Source organism: Podarcis erhardii (assembly GCF_964252035.2).
Source record: "Podarcis erhardii genome assembly, chromosome: 8".
NCBI classification, from domain to species: Eukaryota; Metazoa; Chordata; class Lepidosauria; order Squamata; family Lacertidae; genus Podarcis; species Podarcis erhardii.
Window position 1 is genome coordinate 81,469,348 of NC_138499.1, and position 23,510 is coordinate 81,492,857.

Here is a 23,510-nt window from a genome sequence, read left to right on the forward strand (position 1 = left end):
ATAAGATAAGCTGCAGCCCTATACACCCTAACCTAAGTTTAAAAGGTAAGAACTATTTTTTTTTAAATGTGGCAGGTGATCTCCCCCACCCCCTTGGGCTTCAATAGGCCTACTGGCAGGGGGCAAAATGGTGTGTTCACTTATGTACAATATTTTGGTACATAAACTTCAGTAAGCACACAGCATCATCATCATCATCATCATCATCATCATCACCACCACACCTTTTCTCCAAGGAGCTTAGAGCAGCATTTCGATTTCAAGATGCATTTGTCCCTAGACTTTGTCTACAACAGATGTGTTGGAAGTTGTGAATAATGTGTACGCAAACCCGGCACCCTCAAACACCAACCTCGCAAGCATGAATACAAAAGGCTGGTTGCAAATCGTAAGTTTTCTTTAGTTAGAAAAAAAAAATCTTATTTGAATGTTCATCAATACAAATTGTGTTTGGTGCTTCACAAAAACACGCCTTGGGCACACGTCAGTGCACTTGACTCCTTACAAAAGACTTGCAGTTTCTTTTAAATTTAGATGCCTGCATTATCACAATATGCACAGTCAAGTCTCAGGTGACTATGGCAGACTCCAGTGAGTTGCAGTTACTTCGTCGTGTTCTTCCTCAACACACTTTTTTTTTGCTGAAGCCACAGGGGTTTTGGTTCAGATTCTCATTCCTGCACTTCTGTGAAATGACCCATACATGTTCTTGCATTACTTTTCACTTTTGAAAGTCTTTCACGGCCTTCAAAGTATCAAAATACCTAATGTGTAGTTTCGGCTTTGGGAACAGCTACTTAGCAGAATGAAGGGTTTTTTAAAGTTGTTAACAAACAATCCTTCCTGCGCATTCTGTGAAAAGATGTTGCTGTAACAGGTACACATGATACTTTTTCTTCAGGGCACTGTGGCGAGGTAGTGGGACACCTTGGTTCAAAAACTACCTCTTAGTAGGAGAAGGTTCTTGTGGCCTCACCCAGCATCCAGGTGCTGCAAACAGAAAGGAATTCATCATTAATTGTTTTGTTTTAAAATGCAGAAGCTGCTAGATATGCATAAAGTATCTATGCACGAAGTGCTAGATTTAAAAACAAATATTTACAAATATATTTTGGAAAGTGGTTTGTCTGTCTACCTGTCCGTTTGTTCTCTATAGGTTTGGCCATTAAGGATGGGCGATACCTGGTTTTCAACATTGTGATATATCAGCAGCTAAATACTGTGATATGCTGGTATGTCTGGAATGTATCTCAGCTGCTTCTTCCTCCTCACCTTAGTGGAGGAACAAGCAGCCGAGATACATTTCCCAGCCCTACTAAGCAAGTCCCCATACCGCTCTGACTCACACATGCCAGAGGGGCACGGGGGCTTCCTTAAACTGTTCAGCTGAGCAAGCCCTGATACCACTCTGGATCACGTGAGCCGGAGGGGCATTGAGACTTCGTTGAACTGCTCAACCAGCTAAGCAAGCCCCAAAACAGCAAACCCCACTTAGTACACCAGATCTGGAATAAAAAAAATCCTTCCAGTAGCACCTTAAAGACCAACTAAGTTAGTTCTAGGTATGAGCTTTCGTGTGCATGCACACTTCTTCAGATACCAGATTCAGATTCTTCAGATACCAGATTCAGATTCTTCCAGATTCAGATTCTTCGTATCTGAAGAAGTGTGCATGCACACGAAAGCTCATACCTAGAACTAACTTAGTTGGTCTTTAAGGTGCTACTGGAAGGATTTTTTTTATTTTGTTTTGACTATGGCAGACCAACACGGCTACCTATCTGTAACCAGATCTGGAATGTTAGGGGTGCTGTCATGAGGATGGTTCCAAAGGGAAGGTTTGAGTATATGCAGTTTCATGTATATGTGGAAGCCTTGGAAGTGAACTGTCATGTAAGATGTGATCGTACTGTATCTCCATATATCAATATTATTTCCTGGATATATATATATAAAATGACCTTTTGGGGGGAGGGGGATTAACCAAACCATTGAACTCTCCCTTGATAAGAATTTATTTGTCCATGTTTTTTTTCTGGTTTTTAATTCATTCAGTTTCAATCATAGAATTGTAGAGTTGGAAGGGACCCTAAGGGTCATCTAGCTCAACCTCCTGCAATACAGAAATCTCAACACATGGTCCCCTATCCAATTACAGAAATTTCCCTTATTTGCAAGGGAGGCAGGAAATATATAAGATATAATGCTATGTAATATCTCCTTTGAAGAGTGAGTTATCAGATGGAAGACAGTTTGCACATACAGGGCTGTCTTTCAAAGACAAACCCCACCATGATCACACCTGTTTTCAAGGAGACTAGCAAATATGTAAAACCCAACTCAAAGCACAATTTCCTTTGAAAATGAGATACTGGCATGAAATTTGACCTATGTGTTCTGGATAAAGATGTGTTCTGGATTTCAAATTTGTGTTCTGGATTTCAAATTTAAACCCATCTTCAGCTCTAGATTCAGTTTCAAGAGGGCCAGGAGTCAAGTCTCTCAAATACTATTTTATTAGTAGCTATCAGCTTCATCCCCAGTGTTGATCAGGAATTGTAAGAAACAAAATAATAACAAAGGTTCAGTCCACCATCTTGATTCAAAATGGTGTCTAATTGAACGCAAACATAGAAAACTGTTCCTTCATCTCAAGAACCATCATGCAAAATTTGGTTATGATATCGTAAGAGGTGTCCAAATGCAGAGCAAACAGGCAAACAACTTTCCGAAATATATAGCAGATAAATAAATCACGATCCTATACTTACACTGAGGTTTTCCAGGGCTAGTGTTGCTAACACTGCTTTCAAACGAAGAGTGAAAGTTGTGTATGGTCTCCTGTAAAATTTTTCTTTCTCGGCCCTGTTGAAAACCATAGTTAGAGCAAGAACCAAATGCATAGTCCATGTTTAAATCTATCAATGCAATCATTAGTAAGAGAAACTTCAGCTTGGTTCTTTAGGAACACATGCCAAGAAAGGTGTTCATGTTTGCTGGTAATGGTGTCAATGAAATAACCTTGTTTGCTCCAGTCTGCTTCCAGCACAAGGTACTCTGGTTTGGGACTGTACAACCTTGTGACCCAGCAAGCTAAACACAGCTCACTGGTTATATATTATACTGTGATGCATCTGCTACCCTGTCTAGTAACATTTTGGCAGAATTTTAAAGCATTCATACTCATCCATGCACTTGATATGAAAGATGCTGTTTTAGACAACCTTCAATAATTTACCTGCAGGGATAATTAACTGCTTTCAAATGTTTTGTATTGCTTTGGTGTTTGCTGCCCGGTTCTCCTTTGGGAGGAAAAATCTAAACAGCAATAATTTTGTTCTGCAGTGGCAGAATCATGTTAATAGGGCAAACTGCTGACCTGGAAAGAACACTTTCCATACCCTTGTTGCCCAGCAGGAACTGAGAGTAATGACTGGGTGGCAATGACTTCTGTAACTGGCCCTGCCCACATAGTAATGAGCCTTGAAACATTGCAGAAGTTTCAAATCTGGATTTCCAATATGCCAAACTAACCCCAGTAATATACAAATTGTTGGCAATGAAGGCTGGAGTCAGAAGAACTGTAAAGTCCCTGAGCCAGCCCACTAGGGCAAAACTTTTTGGCGTGAAAGCAAAGGAGTTGTGCAGTCCTGAAGCCAAGATCATCTTCTCTGAGCACTCTCTATCAGATGTTGAAAAATCAAATTCTCAAAAGCAAAGAAAAACAACACTCTGAAAGTAAAATGTATTCTGAAATACCTTTCCTGCATTCAGCTCAGAAATAGCTGCCAGAATTTGTTGTCGAGAACCATCCGTTTTAATTCCCAGTTCCTTCAAATCACCATCCGTGAGGGTGAGGAAAGCCTCCATATCCACCTGCGAAACAGAAATCCAGAAATGCATTTTCTCTCTTCTGATTTATGAAGGAGACGCTGAGCTAAGAGGCAGAGAGAGCATTTTACACTCTCCCCTCCATTTTGGCTCCAGCAAGACTTAAGTCCCCATAACAGTCTGAGGAACTGCTGCTACTAATTTTAGCACTGTGTGAAGTGCTAGTCTGAAGACCTAGCAAAATAGCAAAGGAAGTCTCTGGATCAAAACTTGTCTCTGCTATTCATTACATAGGTGGCTTCATGGAAGTCATTCTCGGCCTCAGCCGGAGTTAATAACCCTGTTACAGAGATATTATAAGGATCATGGAGATAATGTGTGTGAAATACTTTAAACACCCTAAAGCACTATTATTATCTACACTAGTGGCCAAAATTGTGGAAACCTTTTCTTTTTTTAGTATCACCATAAAATTATATATCAATGGAAAGATAATTTAATGAAGAATGTAATGCAACAAAGTTGGTTCAATTATCTGTATTCTATCAAAAGTTATAGCCAAATAACCAGAAAAAGAAAGCACAACTTGCTTAGGTTGATATGCAGTAGCTTACCTACAATGTAGTCAATGAGCATGAGTGTTTAGAGAGCCAATCAGGTGTTATGAGCCATCAAACTTTGGAAATACACTTTCCCCAAAAAGTTTCCACAATTTTGGCCACTAGTGTATGCACCAACTTGTAGGAGTCCCAAGCTTGCTCAGACATATGCAAGGTGAAATATATGGGGAAAGGGCCATAGCTCAGTGACAGGCTTTGCTTGGAGAGACCTGGGTGAATATCCAACATCTCCATTTAAGACTAGGGCAGGACTCTGTTGGAGCACGACTATCTGTCAGTGTAGACAGATGGACCAATGGTCTGACTCAATATAAGGCAGCTTTCTAAGTCCCTACGGTCAATACGTTTCTGCCATTTGTAACCAGACACTTAAAAACTAGGAACATACATCAAAAAGTTATATTGATTGAATGTTTAAATGCCGTTGCATGTCTGTGGCTCACTGAAATAGTTAGAGAACAGGTTCTACTTTTGACTAGTTTTCAAGATTTGCATGAAAAGATACTACAACTGTAGCAGCAGGCAAAATAGCAAAACGCAACTATATTTCTAAGTAATTCTAAAAGGTTTACACAGCAGTGGAATATGCTTAAATGAATACTAAGTTGTTATTCTATCTGAGCTCAAAGGCAAAAAGCAACTTACGCCCAAAGCTTTTGCACTTTCATATTGGGGGCACTGACCCAGAATATATATATTATATTTTCCTCCTTTATGTTCATGAAATATCACTTACAGCCAATAGAACTCATTCAAGCAAATGGGTGTAATTCTTTATGTAAGTTTTGAAAAGCCACTTCCCTTTGCTATGTGGGGAAAATGGAGCGTAACCAAAGATAGCTGGACCAGAAATACTGGGTAGTTTGCTTTTGCTGTTGAAGCTGTGGAATATGGAGACTGCCAATGATATTATAGTCCTTTACCTCTTAGGAGGCCTAGTTGTCCAATCACAAAAATAATAGCAGATTTGAATTCCTCACACTGAAAAACATATTTTAAAGCTCCCTTACTGAAGAAATTTGCAAAAATTAAGTTTCACTCCCTAAAATGACAAGCCCTAATCAATGAAACTAAGAAAAGAGCCTGGATAATCCTGGTTTCATACGGTCATGATGTAATTTTTGTTCTTATACCAAATTTGAGTGTGATTCCATTTTGAGAATCTCTTCTAAGCTGCCTTAAAAGCTTCTCTGGGCTATAAGGAAGATATAAGTATTTTTAACAAATAAATATTCAAAAATACAGCCTTGCATTGTTGGTGACTGCTCTGTGTTCCATTTTAAGAACATTGCTTCTGAAAAGCCAGATAATAAAAATCTGATATCATAATTCTTTAAATAAATTTCCTTATTGACCTCCATGGCCTAATGATTCTTCATGATTTGAAAGTTTCAGCCAGCCTCACAGAAAGCATTAAGGAAAAGAACAAATAAAAAGTTTATACAAAACTTTACCTCCTGCTCTTCAAAAATAGGCTGGTACTTCTCCAGTGAGAGTTTTTTAAGGATGCCTGTGAGTTCATCTTTAAATAAAAAAATGAAATAATATTAATCATTTTGACAAAGGGCAGAGAATACATATCTTTATCGATATTTCAAACTAATCATGCAGATGCAAAGATCATATTAAGTAGTCTGAACAGTGATTTGTCCCTGAACTTTTCCTGTAACCCTGAAAATATTCTATGCAAAACCTTCTATGCAATGCAGAGCATAATGGGTCTTGTGATTGTCCCTTCTCATACATACATACACATACATACATACACATAAACAGAGTATTTATAGAAGAAAGGCCAGTCCGAAGATTTTAGTTTACCCCTGAAATTACTGGGGCCTGCTCCAAGTACTAACACTTATGGGAAAGGCAGTAGGGTGTCACAGCTGAGATCCAGGGAGGGTGATCGTTCTCCAAGTCTGTAGCAGCACTACCACAGTTCTTTCAGAGCTAAACTAGGCTTCCTGAGAGGTAAGGTGAAATATACTTGGAGTCGAGAGTGAATTCCATGCTCTTTATTCAGCTCATAGTGGTGAGGAGGAATGGAAGTTCCCCCAGAATGTCTGCTTTATATACATTATTTACACAATGGGCCCCACGTGATTGGCTAATTCCGGATTCTCCTGTAGGCCAATCAGGTTGCGGATTCATTTCCACCTGGAGCTGGATTGGGTGGCTCCTGTGGACCAATCAGACTGCTGCATTCTGGATCCTATTGTTCTAGGACCAATCAGACTGCTGCATTCTGAATCCTATTCAACTCAGTACATAACATAAAGGATAGAGGAGTAGGAGATAACCACACAGCAATTACTCCCCTCTGCCTTCCTTTTGCTGGATGGGAAAGTTGTACCTACTTCAGGATGTGCATGTTTGAAAGCAAACCAGTATTTTTTTTAAAAAAACAGCTCCTATATACTGAAAGGGATGCGGGTGGCGCTGTGGGTTAAACCACAGAGCCTAGGACTTGCCGATCAGAAGGTCGGCGGTTCGAATCCCCGCAACAGGGTGAGCTCCCGTTGCTCAGTCCCTGCTCCTGCCCACCTAGCAGTTCAAAAGCACGTCAAAGTGCAAGCTGATAAATAGGTACCGCTCCAGCGGGAAAGTAAATGGCCTTTCCGTGCGCTGCTCTGGTTCGCCAGAAGTGGCTTAGTCATGCTCGCCACATGACCCGAAAGCTGTACGCCAGCTCCCTTGGCCTGTAAAGCGAGATGAGTGCCGCAACCCCAGAGTCGGTCACGACGGGACCTAATGGTCAGGGGTGCCTTTACCTTTACCTATATACTGAAAACTTGCACGTTTCTGTGACAACCCTTCTGCTGCAGCAGTTCCTTGCCCCATACGTGCTGGTTTCTATTTGCAGAGCGTTTTTGACACAGGAGGATATCCAAATGCACAATGCACATTCTAAGTAGTACAGTCCAGGGAGATTCTGCTGACGGTGTAGCCGGGGACTGCTTACCTTCATCTGTCAAAGTTCCACTGCTGGACCCACCGCTACTTTTCCCTTGCCTGTGAGAAGAGGAGAGAGAGGACTCTGCACTTTGAACCTTGGGGGATGCAGATGGTGATGGCGACGGCGTAAGAGTTGGGGATGTGCTTTTAGAAGTAGACGAATTTTCAGATGGAGGCTTTTTGTTCACATCCAACTTCTGTTTTTGTTAACAATGAACAGAAGAATAAATAATCATGTGGTTAATAATAATAATAATAATAATAATAATAATAATAATAATAATTCATTACTTATACCTCCATTTAGCCGGGAGGCCCCAGTCACTCTGGATGGCTTCTAACAGAATATTAAAAGCACAATAAAACATCAGTTGTAGGCTTTTGGTACCACTGTTTTATTTTAATGTTCACATGAAGTACAAGGACTTTAGCACATGTTTACTTGGGTATTTTTATCTCCTTACATAAGCAGACTCCGTGGTAATTAAAATGTTCCTCCTGACAAAAATATATTTGGCAATTGGCCTTACCGACGGCGTATTGGGGTGATTCACACGGTTGGAATATGAAGACATCTGGTTATAACCTTTCACAGAAAAAGCTGTGTGTGCTTTAAAGCAGAGGTTGTGTTCCACAACATGCATGTATGTTGTCTTGCAAGCATCTTGCCACTTCCCTCTAATGACCCACACAGTTTCCTTTCTGGACTAGTGCCAGAAACACCCATATAAATTACTCTAAGGGTCTCAAGGAGTTGGCCAAATTGAATTCAGTGAATCCAATGCATTTACGAATGGAAAACACACCATTTCTAACATTGGAAAGCTTTTGACCTGTCTAAACTTTTTACCAGTAAATCAGCTGCCTGAGAGGGTAGCTCTAGATCTATACTTGACCCTGAAATAACAGTGGATTTCCCATGTTGAGATACCCCCTTCTTCTAGTAATATCTAAGCACTCTGCCCTTTTATGACATCATCACATCATGAATTTCCCTACTTCCACTCCAGATCATTGCTTACTGCTGTTGGCTAAGGCTTAGAATAGGCTAACTGAAATCAATGGGACTTAAAATTAATCATGACTAACCTGTCCTATTAATTTCAAAGGGTCTACTCTAAACACAATTTAATCTGGATCCAACAAAAGTGGCTAAATGTGCCTAAATGTTATCTGGAGGGGTGTTCAGTTGGGCCAAATTCAGAATGGTGCTTCACTTTGCAGTATAAGCCTCAGAACATGCTTGCTACTCTTGCCTGAGAAATTCATCTCCATGGTGAGGACTTGTATCCTTTTTCTGCTGGGCATGAAGTAGTCTCAAAGACAAATAGCCCATAGGGGGGGAAACGCAACATCGCTGTCCCCATTCTTCTGCAGCTTCTTGTAGCCACTTTGGGTAAAATAAGCTAATAATAATAATAATAATTTATTATTTATAGCCCGCCCATCTGGCTGGGTTTCCCCAGCCACTCTGGGCGGCTTCCAACAAAATATTAAAATACAATTGTCTGTTAAACATTAAAAGTTTCCCTAAACAGGGCTGCCTTCAGATGTCTTCTAAAAGTCTGGTAGTTGTTTATCTCTTTGACATCTGGTGGGAGGGCGTTCCACAGGGCGGGTGCCACTACCGAGAAGGCCCTCTGCCTGGTTCCCTGTAACTTGGCTTCTCGCAGCGAGGGAACCGCCAGAAGGCCCTCGGTACTGGACCTCAGTGTCCGGGCAGAATGATGGGAGTGGAGATGCTCCTTCAGGTATCCTTCACATTTAGTTTGACTCTTAGTAACTGGATAACTGGCAGCCCTTCCAAGGGTGTTCCACTAGTTGTGTTGATAAACCCAGGTCACAATCCAGCTGATATCGCTGGATTACATCCTTAGTTTGCATCCTGATGAACCGTTGGCATAATCAATTTGCTTAAAATGCTAAAACTCAGATGTTATTTGTTCCTTCTTCCCTATATTCATTTTGAGGACATTCTCACAAACAGATATTAGCTTTATGTCTACAGGCCAAAAGACTTCAGTAATCGTAGAAATATACATATATGCCGTGTGACTGAGACGGGAAGTCTGCAAATCAAGCATGCTTCACTACTTCAGCTCTAAGCTACGAGAAATTTACAAGACTCAAAAACCTTTAAAATGTGTCCGTTGCCAATGGTCTGTGCACTTTCCACGTCAGGAGGGCAGGGTGAAGGAGCTGAGCCTATTGGCATTTGCTGTTGGCTTGGTTTATGTTCAGGAATACCAGCAGCTTTCTTCCTCTGAGCAGCAATTTGAGACAAAACACTATCGGCACTGCCACCTAACGAAAACACAAACCCCAATCTTACATAAGTCAAGAATGTAATAGCAATTTTATTATTCTAGACTGAGAACAATCTCATTTCAACATTTTCAAGCAACATTAAAAGCATCTGTTTACAAAGGAAGTGTCATTAAAAAGAAGAAGAGGTTTTCTCTCTATACTGTATTTGTTCTAGTCTGTCGTCATGCTGATGATGAACTGTGCAATGTGAAGGAAGCATAGGAGACAGGCAAGCAGTGAGGTCAGTGAGTGGCAGGGTGATGCAACCAAGAGGGGCTTCCTGTGAAATGACAAGCAATGTGGGGGGCAGAGGAGGCAGTGGTGGAGCAGAGCAGGAATGGAAGATTAGGCTGAGAGCCAATGACTGGTCTGTCAGTGAATGGGGATTTAAACCCCAGTCTTCTAAGTCCAACACTCTAGCCACAACACCACACTAGCTTGTTAACAATATATCAGAAAAGACACATCATGTTATTGCGAGGACAAGAAGTCAAGAGGCCTTCTGAGTCATCAATGTTGAGAACAGAGGCCTTGTTGAATTTGAAAAGACTTACTTCTGAGTAAGCACGGTTAGGATTTCACTGTTAGTCTGAGACCGTTCATAATGTGTACTGAATAAAATACCATGTAAAAGTTATTCACCCTTTACGTTTCTGTGCAACGATCGCCTCTCAAAGTCATCCTAGGGCATTCAACAGTTTAAAGCAGTGCTTTTTTATTTTTACTATTGCCATCTGGCTAGCTCCTGTAAACAGCCTGACAGCTTGTTTCATAAAGCTAATGAGAATCTATTGATGTCATCACATTTGCGTGATTCTGTGCATGGGATTTGAAAAGAATGCAGACATGCAGAGCTTTGGAGAGGTGAGATTAGGCAGTATAAGAGGGACCTGCAAAAGAAGATGAGAATGTATTCCTACTAGGTGGTTCGGGGTATCCAGCCAGTCAACCACCAATACTTTCCTTCATCAGGCCATTCTATCCTTTCCACTAATAGTCAACATGTGCATGCTCTGAGCATGCTCAGTCTTCACTGGGGTATTTAGGGCTTCACCCACCTACCTGTTGAAGCCAACAGCGCTTATGTTTTACATCACAGAAGATGGGAGAGCTTTGGGCAAAAGCGATCAGGAATGAAGAAGGTGGAAAAAGTTGCTGCAGTGTAATGATCTAGGAAGCCTCACTACTCATAATGTTCCCTTGCCACCTGATATCTTCCACACCCTTCCGCAATTATATCTGAGACTTCTCAGCTTTCCTTAGTCTTCAAGTCCTGCCTGATCAGAATGACATTGCCCAGCTGTTTTGGTTGGGAAGTGTGTGTGTGCACCTTTAAACAAGCACAAAGCTGGCAAGTAAAGCTTTGTCTAATGACATGTGCATGGAAAAGTTTTACAAGCACAAGTTTCAGTAGGTGAGGTTCTGGGGAAAGCTTTACCAGTTGGCCTTCTACTTATTCTGAAGTTCTTAAATACAAAGAAACTCTACCAGAGATCTTATCCACCTAGATAATGATGGGTCTGTTTATGGGCATTACAAAATAAGTGTACAATAATTTCATGTTCATTTACAGGCTTTGAAGAAAAACTTGACAGGCAAAGAGATAAGAATCAATATATAATATAAGCACCTGATTTATTATGCATTTCTCCACCATGTCTGCTTACTCCGGCTATGCTGTTAGATCCACCAGAAGAGTGGGGGGAATGGTTGAAGTTGCTCGAGGTGGAGGGAGTAGGAGGTCTTCTTGCAAAGGCTGATAGTTTAATGGGTCTAGTACCTCTACTTAAGGACGCCTAGAAAAAGAAATGAGATGCAGCTTTAACTAAAGCTGTTCACGAATATCTGAAAAATAGAATTATCCACTCTATTTCACTTACATGTACATTCGGGAAAGCCTAAATCCCTACATTTAATTAAGCAGAAAAAAAGCATTTTGTTTTTAAAAATCTCAAGCGTACTACAAAACATCAACAGGCCCTCTGGTTTAAAGGAGAACAAAACAATGTGTTTGAACAACTCTTTATGATTAAATGAAACCAGGTAGGGTATTATTTTACTTCTCTTCCTTTGTCGGAACTTCCGCCGCCATTATTGTCAGGACTGGTCGCTCGGTGTGAAAGGCCAAGCCTCGTTTGCTCTCTGCTACCATCCTTGCTTGGTTGCGTCCTGTCAGAATTCCACAGCTCAAAACTTGATGGGGGCAAGAAAGGTGGAATAACAGCTTTCAGTTTGTCGTTAGGCAGCCTTGTAAATGGAGCCCCACTTCTTAGCTAAGCGGGAGGTGTGGGGTGGAGGAATAAAGAAAGCAGGGATTTTTTTAAATAGCAAGAAAAATAAGGCAATCACAAAGAAGGCAACTCTGTGTACTCTTGTTTACAACAAAAGGACAATAGAGAGGAAATAAACAAACTTTAAATCAAGCATTTACATCCAATAAATTAGAATTTAGGCTGCAATCCCCTACACAACATCCCATTTACCTGGAAGTAAATTCCACTGAATTCAATGGAACTGACTTCTGAGCAGGCATGCATAGGATTGCATTCTTAGCTATAGATGCTGCTCATAAACATAGGTATTAATCAACTTAAGTAGACCCAGCAACATAAACACTGAACCAATGAAACTGAACACCATTTTATCACTTTTACCAATCCTTTAAGGTGGCAGGACCTCCATTTTGGAATTTAATGCCCGCTGAATCAGACAGGTGCCTTCATTGTATATTTTTTGGCACCTACTGGGTTTTTTTTCCTTCTGGGAAGCCTACCCAGGTGTGTAACTTTAATATGTAATCTTGATACATGGTTTTAATAAGTGTGTCTTGTTCATTACAGATTTCTTTTTATATATTCATGTTTATGTGACTTGTCTGTAGTATTTTTTCTTATTGGTATTTTAAATGACTGTTTTCGACTCTTTATTACAAACTGCCTAGAGGTATTTTCCTCTAGTAAGCGGTATATACATTTTGTTAAATAAACAAAAATGAAAATACTCAGAGAATACTGATCAGCGCTGTGGCTTCTTTTTGGGGCGAGGTCTATATAACCTATCTGACAATAAAGTAATTGTTAATAATAACAGAGAGAAGGACATTCATGATTCCTTTTGGTTCAAATCTGTTTTAGGGCAAGAGTTGCTAGAAAATACACCAAGAACTTGGAGCACCAGCAATACTCTGACTTACCACTGTTGTCAGCAATTCGTCATCCTTTCCTCCCTTTGTGCTTCCTATACCTGAATAGGGGAAAAACCCTCACATATAAACAATGCTATTTTGAATCTAATGACTAAACCATGCAAAGTTTAGCATTTCTGAATAAGCCAGCATTTGGAAGTATTTGAACTACAGTATGGTTAGCTGGAAATCAAAAGTTTCTAATCTGCCACTTGTGGATGTGAAAAAGAAGAATGCATCTCTGCTTGCAGTTCATTCACACAGTGAGAAACCATGTTGTCCATTACAAATTAACTGGGGGAGTGTGATAGCTTAATAGTCAATATACACATTCAACCCCTGTCTCTCGACACCAAACAAAAAACATCTTTTTAACAGGCTTTCGCAAAAACATCCCTTAAAAAGTTTCCAAAACCTTCCCTTAGTTTTGGACAACTTCACATCTGTTTGAAAAGAATGTTGAATAATCTTTACCATTAGCCTTGCTCTTTGTTGCCCAAGCTGTAATGGCATCATAATTTACACTGTTATCACTTGGTAACGTGGCCTTCATTGTGCAATCAAATGGCGATGCTGACTCTTCTGGAAAAGGTACAGCTGGATTGATGGAGAATCCATGATTTAAAGTCTGGGTCAACTTCAGCTTGCGAAATCTATTGGACATCCTGTTCCACCATGACTAGATAATAAAAGATAATGATACGGGTGTTTTTTAAAAAGACAAATAATTATGCATAATGATATATTTTAAACACTGATAAATAATGCGCTGAATGACCTGGAATTTATTGGTGTTGATTTTTTTAAATTAAAAACAAAACAAAACTCCAAAAGGTCTAGACATATCCACATCCCGTTTTCCTGCTGTGTAAATCTAATGCAAGAGTTTGTTGCAGAGTCCCTTCCCTGGATTAGCGCTCATGAAGAAGAAGAGGAGACTTTCCCTAGGAGCCAAGAACAATGAATAACCACAATGGTATGGCAGCAGAACATTGTTCAGGAAGCACTTGTGACAGTCATCAGTTCTAGGGTAGTTTCATCTAAATGTTAACAAATTCTTCAGGATGAGGAGGCAGTGGCGTAGCGTGGGGGGTGCAGGGGGGGCCGGCCGCACCAGGCGCAACATCTGGGGGTTAGGGTTAGGGGGCGCAAATCCACGGGTTAGGGGGCGCAAATCCATGGGTTAGGGGGCGTAAATTATTTGCCTTGCCCCGGGTGCTGACAACCCACACTACGCCACTGTGAGGAGCTTCACCAGAGTTGCAGCTTTATGGGAGCAGGTGGAACCCAACTGGCACTTTGTGGGACCTGATCTTTGGCCGCACTCAGTTGTGGTGCTACCGTGTAGCAGAGAGTAGGTTAACAGATTTCTCATCAAACAAATTTCCACAATGGGCAAAAGTAAGGCAGCTGCTAGATTCTCCCAGCTGAAGACAATGCCTTACTGAAATAAACAAAATCTGCATACCCTCAATCCTCCCTTGTCATCAGGCAACACTGGGATATCTACAGTTTGCTTATTTCTTGAAGAAGTCACAGCTGATTTGTTGTTCTGCTTGCTCTTTTCTTTATCAACTTGCATGCAGGCTGAGGCTAGCAACCGCACAAGTTCCGCATCTGAAAAAAAAACCACACACAAATTTCCTGGAAAGAATTATCTACGCCACAAGTGCATCAGCAAAAAATCAGGCTCTTATCTTATGGGAAGTACTCCACCCAAAAGACTCTCTGTTGTTTTTGCTGCAAGACTCCAAGAAGGATACCCCACTAGAAAAAGAAGTACCTGGATCGTTCAGCAGCATTATCAGGTCAAAGGCTGTATATCCATTTTTGGCACGCAGGTTGACATCAGCTCCTTGATTTAATAAATACTTAACAACTTCTTTATTTCTTCAAAGAAAACAGAAGGTAAGTTACATATATATATATACTCGGCTCGGTTAGAAGAGGGTACTAGAAAGGTCTGAGAATTTGCCTGCCTGCCTCTTCCCTCTAATCTCTCCTAAACATTTGTGTGTGTTCTATTAACAACTGTTTGTTGTGCTAAGGCCCCCTTATATGGCCCAGCTACTTACCAACTGATCTAGCCCTGATCGGTTTGCAATTCAGCTCAAGAGTTGTCATCAGGATTTTAGGTACTTTTGCAACACACTCAGTATCCAAACATTGCTGTCTTGGGACCAGATTTGTTGTCCTAGTACCTATACTGTTTGGTTGAGACAAGAACCCTTATCTGCACCTGGAGTTTTCCAAAAAACAGCTCTTGTTAACTTTCTGGCATCACCCACAGATCATTGTGAGTTCCATCTTCTGGAGGTAACAACCCTGGTACTATGTACCTGATTGCTTATACCAGGATAAGAGAGAGAAGAGTGAAGAACTCCTAATATTGGCATAAGTTAGTGAGCCTCCATGATTTCACCCCAATCCATTCCTTTAAAAATATTTATCTCAAAAGTAAGATCAGGGTTGCTAGCAGAAAAGAACAGATTGAGTAAAGAAGACTGAACAGAGTGATGAATTTTTGGTTTTAGGCAATGCACCTTGACATGGCCTAAACCACAGATGGGACATCTATAGCCCTCCCAAAATTGTTGGACTCCAATGCCCATCAGGTTCAGGCAGCATAACTAATGGTCAGGAATGATGCAAGCTGATAAACATTGGCTTTGCTAGGGAAAGTGTCTAAAATTAACTGTTGGTTAAATTGATTTGCTCTTATGGGTGACTACCTAAACAGTTATGTAATGGGGTACGGGGTTGCTTGTGCGTAAGGTGCAAACTGCTCCGAGCTGAGTAGTTTGGTTAAAACTTTCCCCAGGCTGGACAGTCAGTACACCGTGACTGTCTCAATCACTGGCAGTATCCGTCAGTGGGCGTTTCCTGAATTTCTTCCAACATAGAAGTTCTTTCACACCCAATCGCCGCCTGCCTTCTCTGCGCGAAACCTTTCTGCGCAGAGTGGGTGTTCCCAGAGGAGGTCCCATGCTCTCCCCGCTGGCTTCACTGGAAGAGTCCTGGAGCCTTCTCTCCGAAGTTCCCTCAGACTCCCCTTTCTCCCTGGCGTCACGTCTATTTCCTTCCCCAGCGGAAGCTTCCTCTCTCTCCTTGCTGGTTCCCTCTCCAGCATCATTTTGGAGCCTCACCACCACCCTTGGCTTCGATGGCAGTTTCCTGACAAGTTATAATATTTTCTCTTCCTAAAACTGTTTTGTCTAAAACTAGTAACATGCTATCTTACTAAAACTTTAAGTAAAAGCATTGTTTGTTTTGGGGGGAGAAACTGGTCTGAGGCCCTGTTATTCACCCCACAAGCTGATGCCCTAACACTCTGCTCCCTACGTAAGAATGATAGGTTGGGTTAGTAAAAGTCCAAAATATTAAAAGGGCTGTTCAGGGGAGGCAGACAGAGAGAGAAAATATATCCATTGGGTGGCAGGGATGAGGAAGGGTTGGATGGCTGGCTAACCTTCATTCCCCATGCCATCACAACCTTACAGTTCCTGCCTACATGCTTTCAAATGTAATGATAATGTTATGTCCAATGCACGGCCATAGGTAGGTGGGACAGGAAAACACCCCCAGTTCTTGGCCCACCTACTCCTAGTCATTTTCAGGGGCTGTAATATTATACCTAAACATGGGCAGGAAATTAAAAACCGGAACGCAAATACACCTCCTTGGCAGTGGTAACAAGACTTATCTTACTCCACACTGGGAGGGGGTGAGAGAAGGATATTTACCCATGATATGTGGCCTGCATAAGTGCTGTCCAGCCATGGATAGTATCTTGCTTGTCAATATCCACGTTTCTTGAAACAAGCAGCTGTACAAGAGGCAACTGTCCAGTTACAGCTGCAATCATCAGTGGAGAAGCACCGTCATCGTTAATTACATTGGCTTGTGCAGGGTCTTCGTCTGTAATCTCTTTAACCAGCTGAAAATTCCCTGTGGAGATGGTTAACATGGTTAACAAAGGAAGAGCTCAGGAAGTTAAAAGGTTTATTTTTTAAGTGCCGAAGGGATTAATTCTAACTGTATGGGCGAGACTGAACTAAGCTGCTTTGTGCACCTGAAAGAGGTCCACCATATTGCTACAACAATATGAGCGGTCATTTGAAATAGCCAAACCTTTGGGCTCTTTCCTACTAGAATGCCTCTAGTTACTAGTTACCCAGGAATACATCAGATGTGTTAGAATATTTTTAAGGACCTTACCCATTTTCAAGGCATGGAAAATATCTGGTTGCCTCTTCTGTTTATCTGGGGGTGGGGAGAAAAGTATAAAGTTTATAAAACAACTGCAGCTGATGCTACAACAGCAAATAACACAATGTATTCTAAGTAAATCGTTTGGCTTCAAAATTTGTGTTTTGATTTATAAACGATTGAAAAAACAACAAGCCAAAGTAATGAGAAAATACTTGGGATAGTGATGCTGTGTTGCTCATCTCTGAAGCCAGAAGGTTTGTTGAGGTACCATTACCCTCCTCTCGCCCCTGGTCTCTTGAGGCTGTGATTGTTTGCTGTGTGAAAAGCTGTAGTGATTTTCGTTTGACCCAAAGGAGCACTGGGGTACCATTTCCCAAAACATAAGGTGAAAATTCGCAAGAACAAGAAAATTAGTAATATGCAGCTATCAAGTATTGATAGCTGTGTATTATTGGCATTGCAGCTACAGCAATGGCTTGCCTCTCTCCAAAAGGGTATGGGAGAATGGGATGCTAACGTCCAATACCAAGATGAAGGTCTACCAGACTTGCATGCTGAGCACGCTGCTTTATGGAAGGAACTCAAAGGCAACTTACACCTGCTAGGAGTGAAACCTCAATGCCTTCCACAAGATTTTAGGCATCCCATGGCAGGACAGAGTCTCAAACAAAGATGCACTCTCCCAAATCCACATTCCCAGCATGTTCACATTCCTGCCTCAGTGACTAGTAGGAGCATCAACCGTGCCATGTGCTATTTCCCCTGGCATGTGCCTGGAGACAGGCAGTCAGGTCGTGCATCTACAGTATAGCAGTGACTGGTGGAGGAATGACTGCTGGGAGGAGCACAGAGGGAAGAAACGCCCTGGCGCATTTGCAGCAGCACAACCGGACGCCTTCATCTGCCCCAGCTGCAACAAAACATGTCTCTCCTGCATCGGCCTTTACAGCCACAGCAGGTACTGTATCCTTCCAACAGTTTGACCCCATCCACAAAGGCACACTCCTCACTGTCTCCCCTAGAAAGATATTTGTAGCCTTGAACAACAGAACCTTAGGACATGATTCAGCCCTTCGCATGTCAGGGGAAATAGCACAGGTATGTTTGTACATTCTAGACTCCATGCCAGGCTATACCAGATCATTCAGTACACCCTGAGTGTACAAACTGTATGTTGTGAGGCAGGCAGGCGGGGAGGGAGGATCCAGAAGAATGGCATGCTCTGGCCACCTCCATCCAAGTGTTGAGGACCCAGGAGGCCTGAGCACCCATTTTAGCCAGCTCCTTTCTCCTATAATCCTATCCCCAACCCTACTAAGCACAGAAGGCTTGGTAGGAGCTTTAAGGCTGACTCCAGTCTCAGCTCCCCCACCACTGCAGCCTTGCGTATGGCAGCATCCTATATGCAGCCTGTCCCAGAGCAATTTGTGGGTCTAGGCCAATAAGGACTCACAGGGGTGTGGATGCTCTATGGCAGGGTACAGAGCGAAACTCTGAATTTAGTAGTGATGTGCCTTTTCCCAAGGCATAACAAGCCTTACCAGAAACCAGCACAGCAAGCCTGCAGCCCACGTAAAACTTGGGTCCTATACTCCTGAGAGTCATCTTTTGTACTAATGAAACCCGTGAGACGTCAGACTTGCTGGATCAGGGAAAAGACAGGAGAAAAGGAGAGGAAATACCAGTATTGAAGAAGGCAGAAATTCTGATTGTAGAGATGGAATATAATAATAATAATAATAATAATAATAATAATAATAATAATAATTTATTATTTATACCCCGCCCATCTGGCTGGGCCTCCCCAGCCACTCTGGGCAGCTTCCATAGAAAGCAAAAATAGAAAGAATGAAAGAGCTAGCTGAAAGAGAAAAAGAAATAAAAGGTTAAAAATATATTGGCTACCAGCACCCTTCTGAAGGAGGGAGGAGAAAAAGATGGAGGGTGGTGCATATTGTATGGTAAGATTTGATTATTTACATCACCAGTCTTTCCCAAACTACTGCCCTCCAGATGTTTTGGGCTCCAACACACACACCCCTCAGCCAGCATGGCAAACTCTAAAGGATGATGAGAGTTAGAGTCTAAACCATCTGCAGAGTACCAGCTTTGGAAAGGCTGCTCTACATAAGTCAGGTTGGTACAGTTTTTCTCCACCTTAAGTCTGTTGTCCAGATTCTTCTGTCAGAAACACAAGAAGCTGCACTATAGTGATTGACACACATCTTGCTCAGTATTGTCACACTGGCTAACAGTTGCTGTCCAGGGTTTTGGACAGATGTCTTTTCAAGCCCTACGTGGCAATGTCACAGGTTTAGCCCAGTACATTTTGCATGGAAAGCACTGCTCTTTCCTTAGATCACGGTTTGGATCGAATCATATCTTGTTTACTGCTTATGTACATTCCTACAGATGCAGTCCCAGGACAACTACTCCCTTGGCGTAATACTACTACGCCCTCCGTTAAAGTTCATTCAAGAAATTCTCAAGTTCTTCTGCCATGGAAAAAAGTTAGTTTTTTAAAAAAAGAGTATGAGGATTTTGAAAAGAGACAGGTTGCTAAAATACAGAAAAGAACAAAAGGTGAATGAAATAAAAGCAAAGATTGGAAGCTGAAAGCAACAATTTAAGTCCATCAGTTATGGACTTAAATAAACTCCATGCCCAAGTCCTCTGATCCAGCAATTCCTTGCAAGTGTGGGAGCTCTGAAGCTCACATGGTGCTTCCCTTTTTCCAGAAGCATCTTCATATATTTTAAGGGAGGGGACTCAACTGATCATAAAATGGCCCCCTCCATTATAGTGAGTGACAAAGCCCCCTCATGAATAAGCACTTTGTGTACAAAAACTGTGGTCATTTCTACAAAAGGAAAATAACTATCTAGTTGATTATACATCATGTAAACATACTTCAAATGAATGGATTAATCCATCAATCAATAATATTTGCTGGCTATCCAATCAACAATGTCCTCTGGGCAGTTTGCACTGAATTCCAACAACTAAAACATTAAAGCATCTAAGATATTAAGAATCAATCAAGCCAATTTATTGCCTTAAAAGTAGCAAAACAGCATTTAAAAACTGGCAGCAATAATCTGTTCCAAGGACCAAAACATTGTTCTGAAAATCCAGGGAGAATACAAAGGTATTCAGCTGGTACAAAAAGGTTGACAACCAGAATCTTGTTTGTTTTCTATTAGGAATAACAAATCATGTATCACACAGGAGCACTTGATGGTCCCATAAAGAGAGACCAAGGTTTCTCGTGAGCCTGAGAAACTGGACCGCTAGTATTCCTCTTTATAAACAACTTTATTATTTGAACTGACTGCTTACCCCTTGCATTACAATGTCTTGAGAGCTAAACACCCCTCCCCTGACATTATTAGTGGGCATAATATGGCCATAAGGACAAGACCTCTTTGCTATCAGCCGTCAGTCCTGCCAAGAAAATCATCCTTGTTTTTCCTTTTTTTTTGTAGTCAGGGAGTTTCCCAATCAAGAAAATAACTATGGCGAGACCCATACCTGTTTGAGGTCTAACTGTTGTTAAAGGTGCCAAATAATCCATCATATCTTCATGTTTGAAGTCAACAGATATTTCATATGGTGTTTTATGCAGTGTGTTCAGATGATCAGGATTGGCTCCTTTGTTCATAAGCTGCTGAGCCAAGCTCACTCTTCCACTGACAGCCGCCAGCATTAGGGGAGTCCAACCCATAGTTTTCACGGTATAATTACAATCCGCTCCCCAGTCCAACAGAAGATGGACCACTGCCTCATGCCCGTGCTGGACAGCTGCCATAAGGGGGGTGATAGCTGGCAATTCCTCTTTGTTGTTATCCCAGCTAGTACTCAAGTGGTCGTAATTATCAACGTAAGCGCCCGATTCCAGCAACAACTTCACCACACTGACATGACCACCCCTAGAAGCCATTGTAAGTACGCTGGCTCCCAGTTTGTTCTGTGCATTAAGGTCAGCGCCGTTTTCTAGCAAGATGCGAGCCACAGTCAGATGTCCAAACCTTTGATTGGGGGAAAAACGAGAGAGAGAGAAAACGTTACAATACCCAGTAGGATGAAACTGCATTGTTTGGATTTAAGGCACTCTTGCCTTAACAATGCAGAGAAACAGTGTGGTGTCATGGTCAGAGAATGGGATTTGAGCGGGTAATTGCTCAGTTCAAATCTCCTTCTGACCTCTTAAGTGAGGCAAACCTCTCGTTATGGTCTGCACTTACAATTTTTTCAGGGGGTTGAACCAGATGACCCTTGTGGTCCCTTCTAACTCTGCAATTCTCCGCTTCTCTGATCCTAAACCTCCACTGCCTTGTGGGTCATATTCCGGAAAAGGAAAGGCTAAGTGCTAAACGGTACACAAATCCAGAGCAGAGTCCCTAAGACGGTTGGATGGCGAGTTGTACACCTCCTTCGGGCAAACTCCTGCAGCCACGCTGGTGCCAAATGTACTGCTCTGCTTTTCTTCATCCCTTTGGCATCAGCGAGGCCAAGAGGATGGTCCTGTTGTCTGGCCCATCCAGGACCTCCATACACATTGCCTAGGCTTGCGCCTCAGGGAGGTCACTTTGGTGCTGCGAACATAGCAGTTTTGATTTCACTTTTGGAGGTGCATTCCACTGTCTTTCGAGACAGAAGCATGCCGACAACAGGGGGTTGGACCAGATGACCCTTGTGCCCCTTCCCTACAGTTCTATGATCCTTCTAACCCACACGGCCTGGATAGCTCAGTTGGTTAGAGCATGGTGCTGATAACACCAAGGTTGCAGGTTCGATCCCCGCAAGGGACAGCTGCATATTCCTGCATTGCAGGGGGTTGGACTAGATGATCCTCAGGGTCCCTTCCAACTCTACAGTACTACTACTACTACTAAGATGCACCCAAGCAGGAGTGCCAGTTTGACCCTGCCATGCAACCTGCAAGGCCCTGGCACCCAAATCTGTGGGTGCCCAGCCTCATCACTGGGGAATTTTGTGGGTGCCTGGACACCCAGGAGCTTGGGACCTATTCACAAGGGTCGACAAACCCGGCCAGCATCTTCCCTCGCATCCCGACGTTGCACAAGACCCGGGGCCTGGCTTTGCTCTCGCCCTGACCTGGCCGCCTGCATGAGCGGGCTCCAGCCGCAGTGGTTGCGGCTCTGGACCGAGGCTCCCCTCCGCAGCAGGAAGCCCACCAGCTCCTCGTGGCCGCCGGCCGCCGCGAACTGCAGCCCCGTGTTGCCGGCCTCGTCGGCGCAGTCCACGGGCACCGAGCCCGGCGGCAGGCCCGACGCAGCAGCTCCAGACCCGCCGGGCGCGGCGGCGCAGCTGCCGGGCTCCGCCGCCGCTTCATCGCCGGCCCCGGAGGCCGCCGGCGGGCCCAGCAGCAGCCGCCGGGCGCCCTCGCAGTCGCCTTGGTCGCAGGCGCGGAGCAGGAGCTGGGCGCCGGCCGCCACCCCGCACTCCCCCATCCGCGGCCCTCGCGCTCCGCCGCCGCCGCCGGGCGTCCTCCTCTCTTGGCTCCCCGGCTCCGATCGTCAGAGGAGGCGGAGGAGCCAGGCAGGGAGGGCGGCCGTCTTCTCCGCACAGTCCGGCCGGGAAGGGAAAGAGGGAGGGACGGCAGGCGAGGCAGGCACTGGGCTGAGGCCTCCGGGCGAGGACTGGGGCTTCGCTTCGCCACGGGGTGAAGGGAGCCTCGCACAGCCCCACGACGACGCCAGTTTTAGTTATTCATTAATTTGGCTTGTTAAGTTTGGCTTAGCGCCCGAGCGCCTTCCATCCCCGAGAGGGAGAATACTGTAGAACCCTCGTACAGCCAGCGCTGTGCTGCTCCTGCCGCTGCTTAAATATATTTATTAATATTTGTATACCGCCCTTCATCCGGAGATCTCAGGACGGTCCGCTGCAGAAAACAAACAAACAAACAAACAAACAAACAAACAAACAAACGAGAACACAAAATGCAGAATAAAAAAAAGGAAGCCAATAAATACCCCCCTTCTCACAGCCAACACCAAATTGATTGATTATTAAATTTGTAAACTCCGTTCTTCCTGAGATCCCAGGGTGGCCCGCAATAGAAAGAAGTATGAAAGGAGAATGCAAAGTATGTAAAAAAGGGAAAACAACCCAACAAGCCCACCCTCCCACAGCCAATGCCTTATTTATTTATTTATTTATTTATTTATTTATTTAGTATACCGCCCTTCATCCAAAGATCCCAGGGCTGTCTGCAACAGAAAAGCAACCCACAGGGGGTAGTGGCACCCGCCCTGTGGAACGCCCTCCCATCAGATGTCAAGGAAATAAGCAGCTATCCTATTTTTAAAAGACATCTGAAGGCAGCACTGTTTAGGGAAGTTTTTAATATTTAATGCTGTATTGTTTTTAACACTCAATTG

General features: G+C 43.0%; 1 protein-coding gene across 1 annotated transcript; it reads right to left on the reverse strand.

Annotated features, from left to right (window-relative positions):
• Positions 1-379: 379 nt before the first annotated feature.
• ANKS6 (ankyrin repeat and sterile alpha motif domain containing 6) lies at positions 380-23,015 on the reverse strand. The gene is made up of 16 exons (XM_081872662.1): positions 22,225-23,015; positions 20,638-21,134; positions 17,113-17,157; positions 16,638-16,842; positions 14,678-14,784; positions 14,363-14,511; positions 13,369-13,573; positions 12,904-12,953; positions 11,771-11,983; positions 11,341-11,506; positions 9,538-9,707; positions 7,411-7,600; positions 5,906-5,973; positions 3,760-3,876; positions 2,772-2,865; positions 380-990 (listed from the first exon to the last, which is right to left on the reverse strand). The coding sequence occupies exons 1-16, from the start codon at positions 22,578-22,580 to the stop codon at positions 941-943; spliced, it is 2,682 nt and encodes an 893-aa protein (XP_081728788.1). The 5' UTR covers positions 22,581-23,015; the 3' UTR covers positions 380-940.
• Between the last annotated feature and the right edge of the window lie 495 nt (positions 23,016-23,510).

Excerpts from the sequence above, each read along its gene's own strand:
- ANKS6 (XM_081872662.1), bottom strand. The coding sequence starts at position 22,580 with ATGGGGGAGTGCGGGGTGGCGGCCGGCGCCCAGCTCCTGCTCCGCGCC. Across the intron at positions 14,512-14,677 it reads AATGCTGCTGAACGATCCAG|ATGCGGAACTTGTGCGGTTG; the intron begins GTACTTCTTTTT and ends TTTTTTTTTCAG. Across the intron at positions 7,601-9,537 it reads GCAACGGACACATTTTAAAG|AAGTTGGATGTGAACAAAAA; the intron begins GTTTTTGAGTCT and ends TAACAAAAACAG.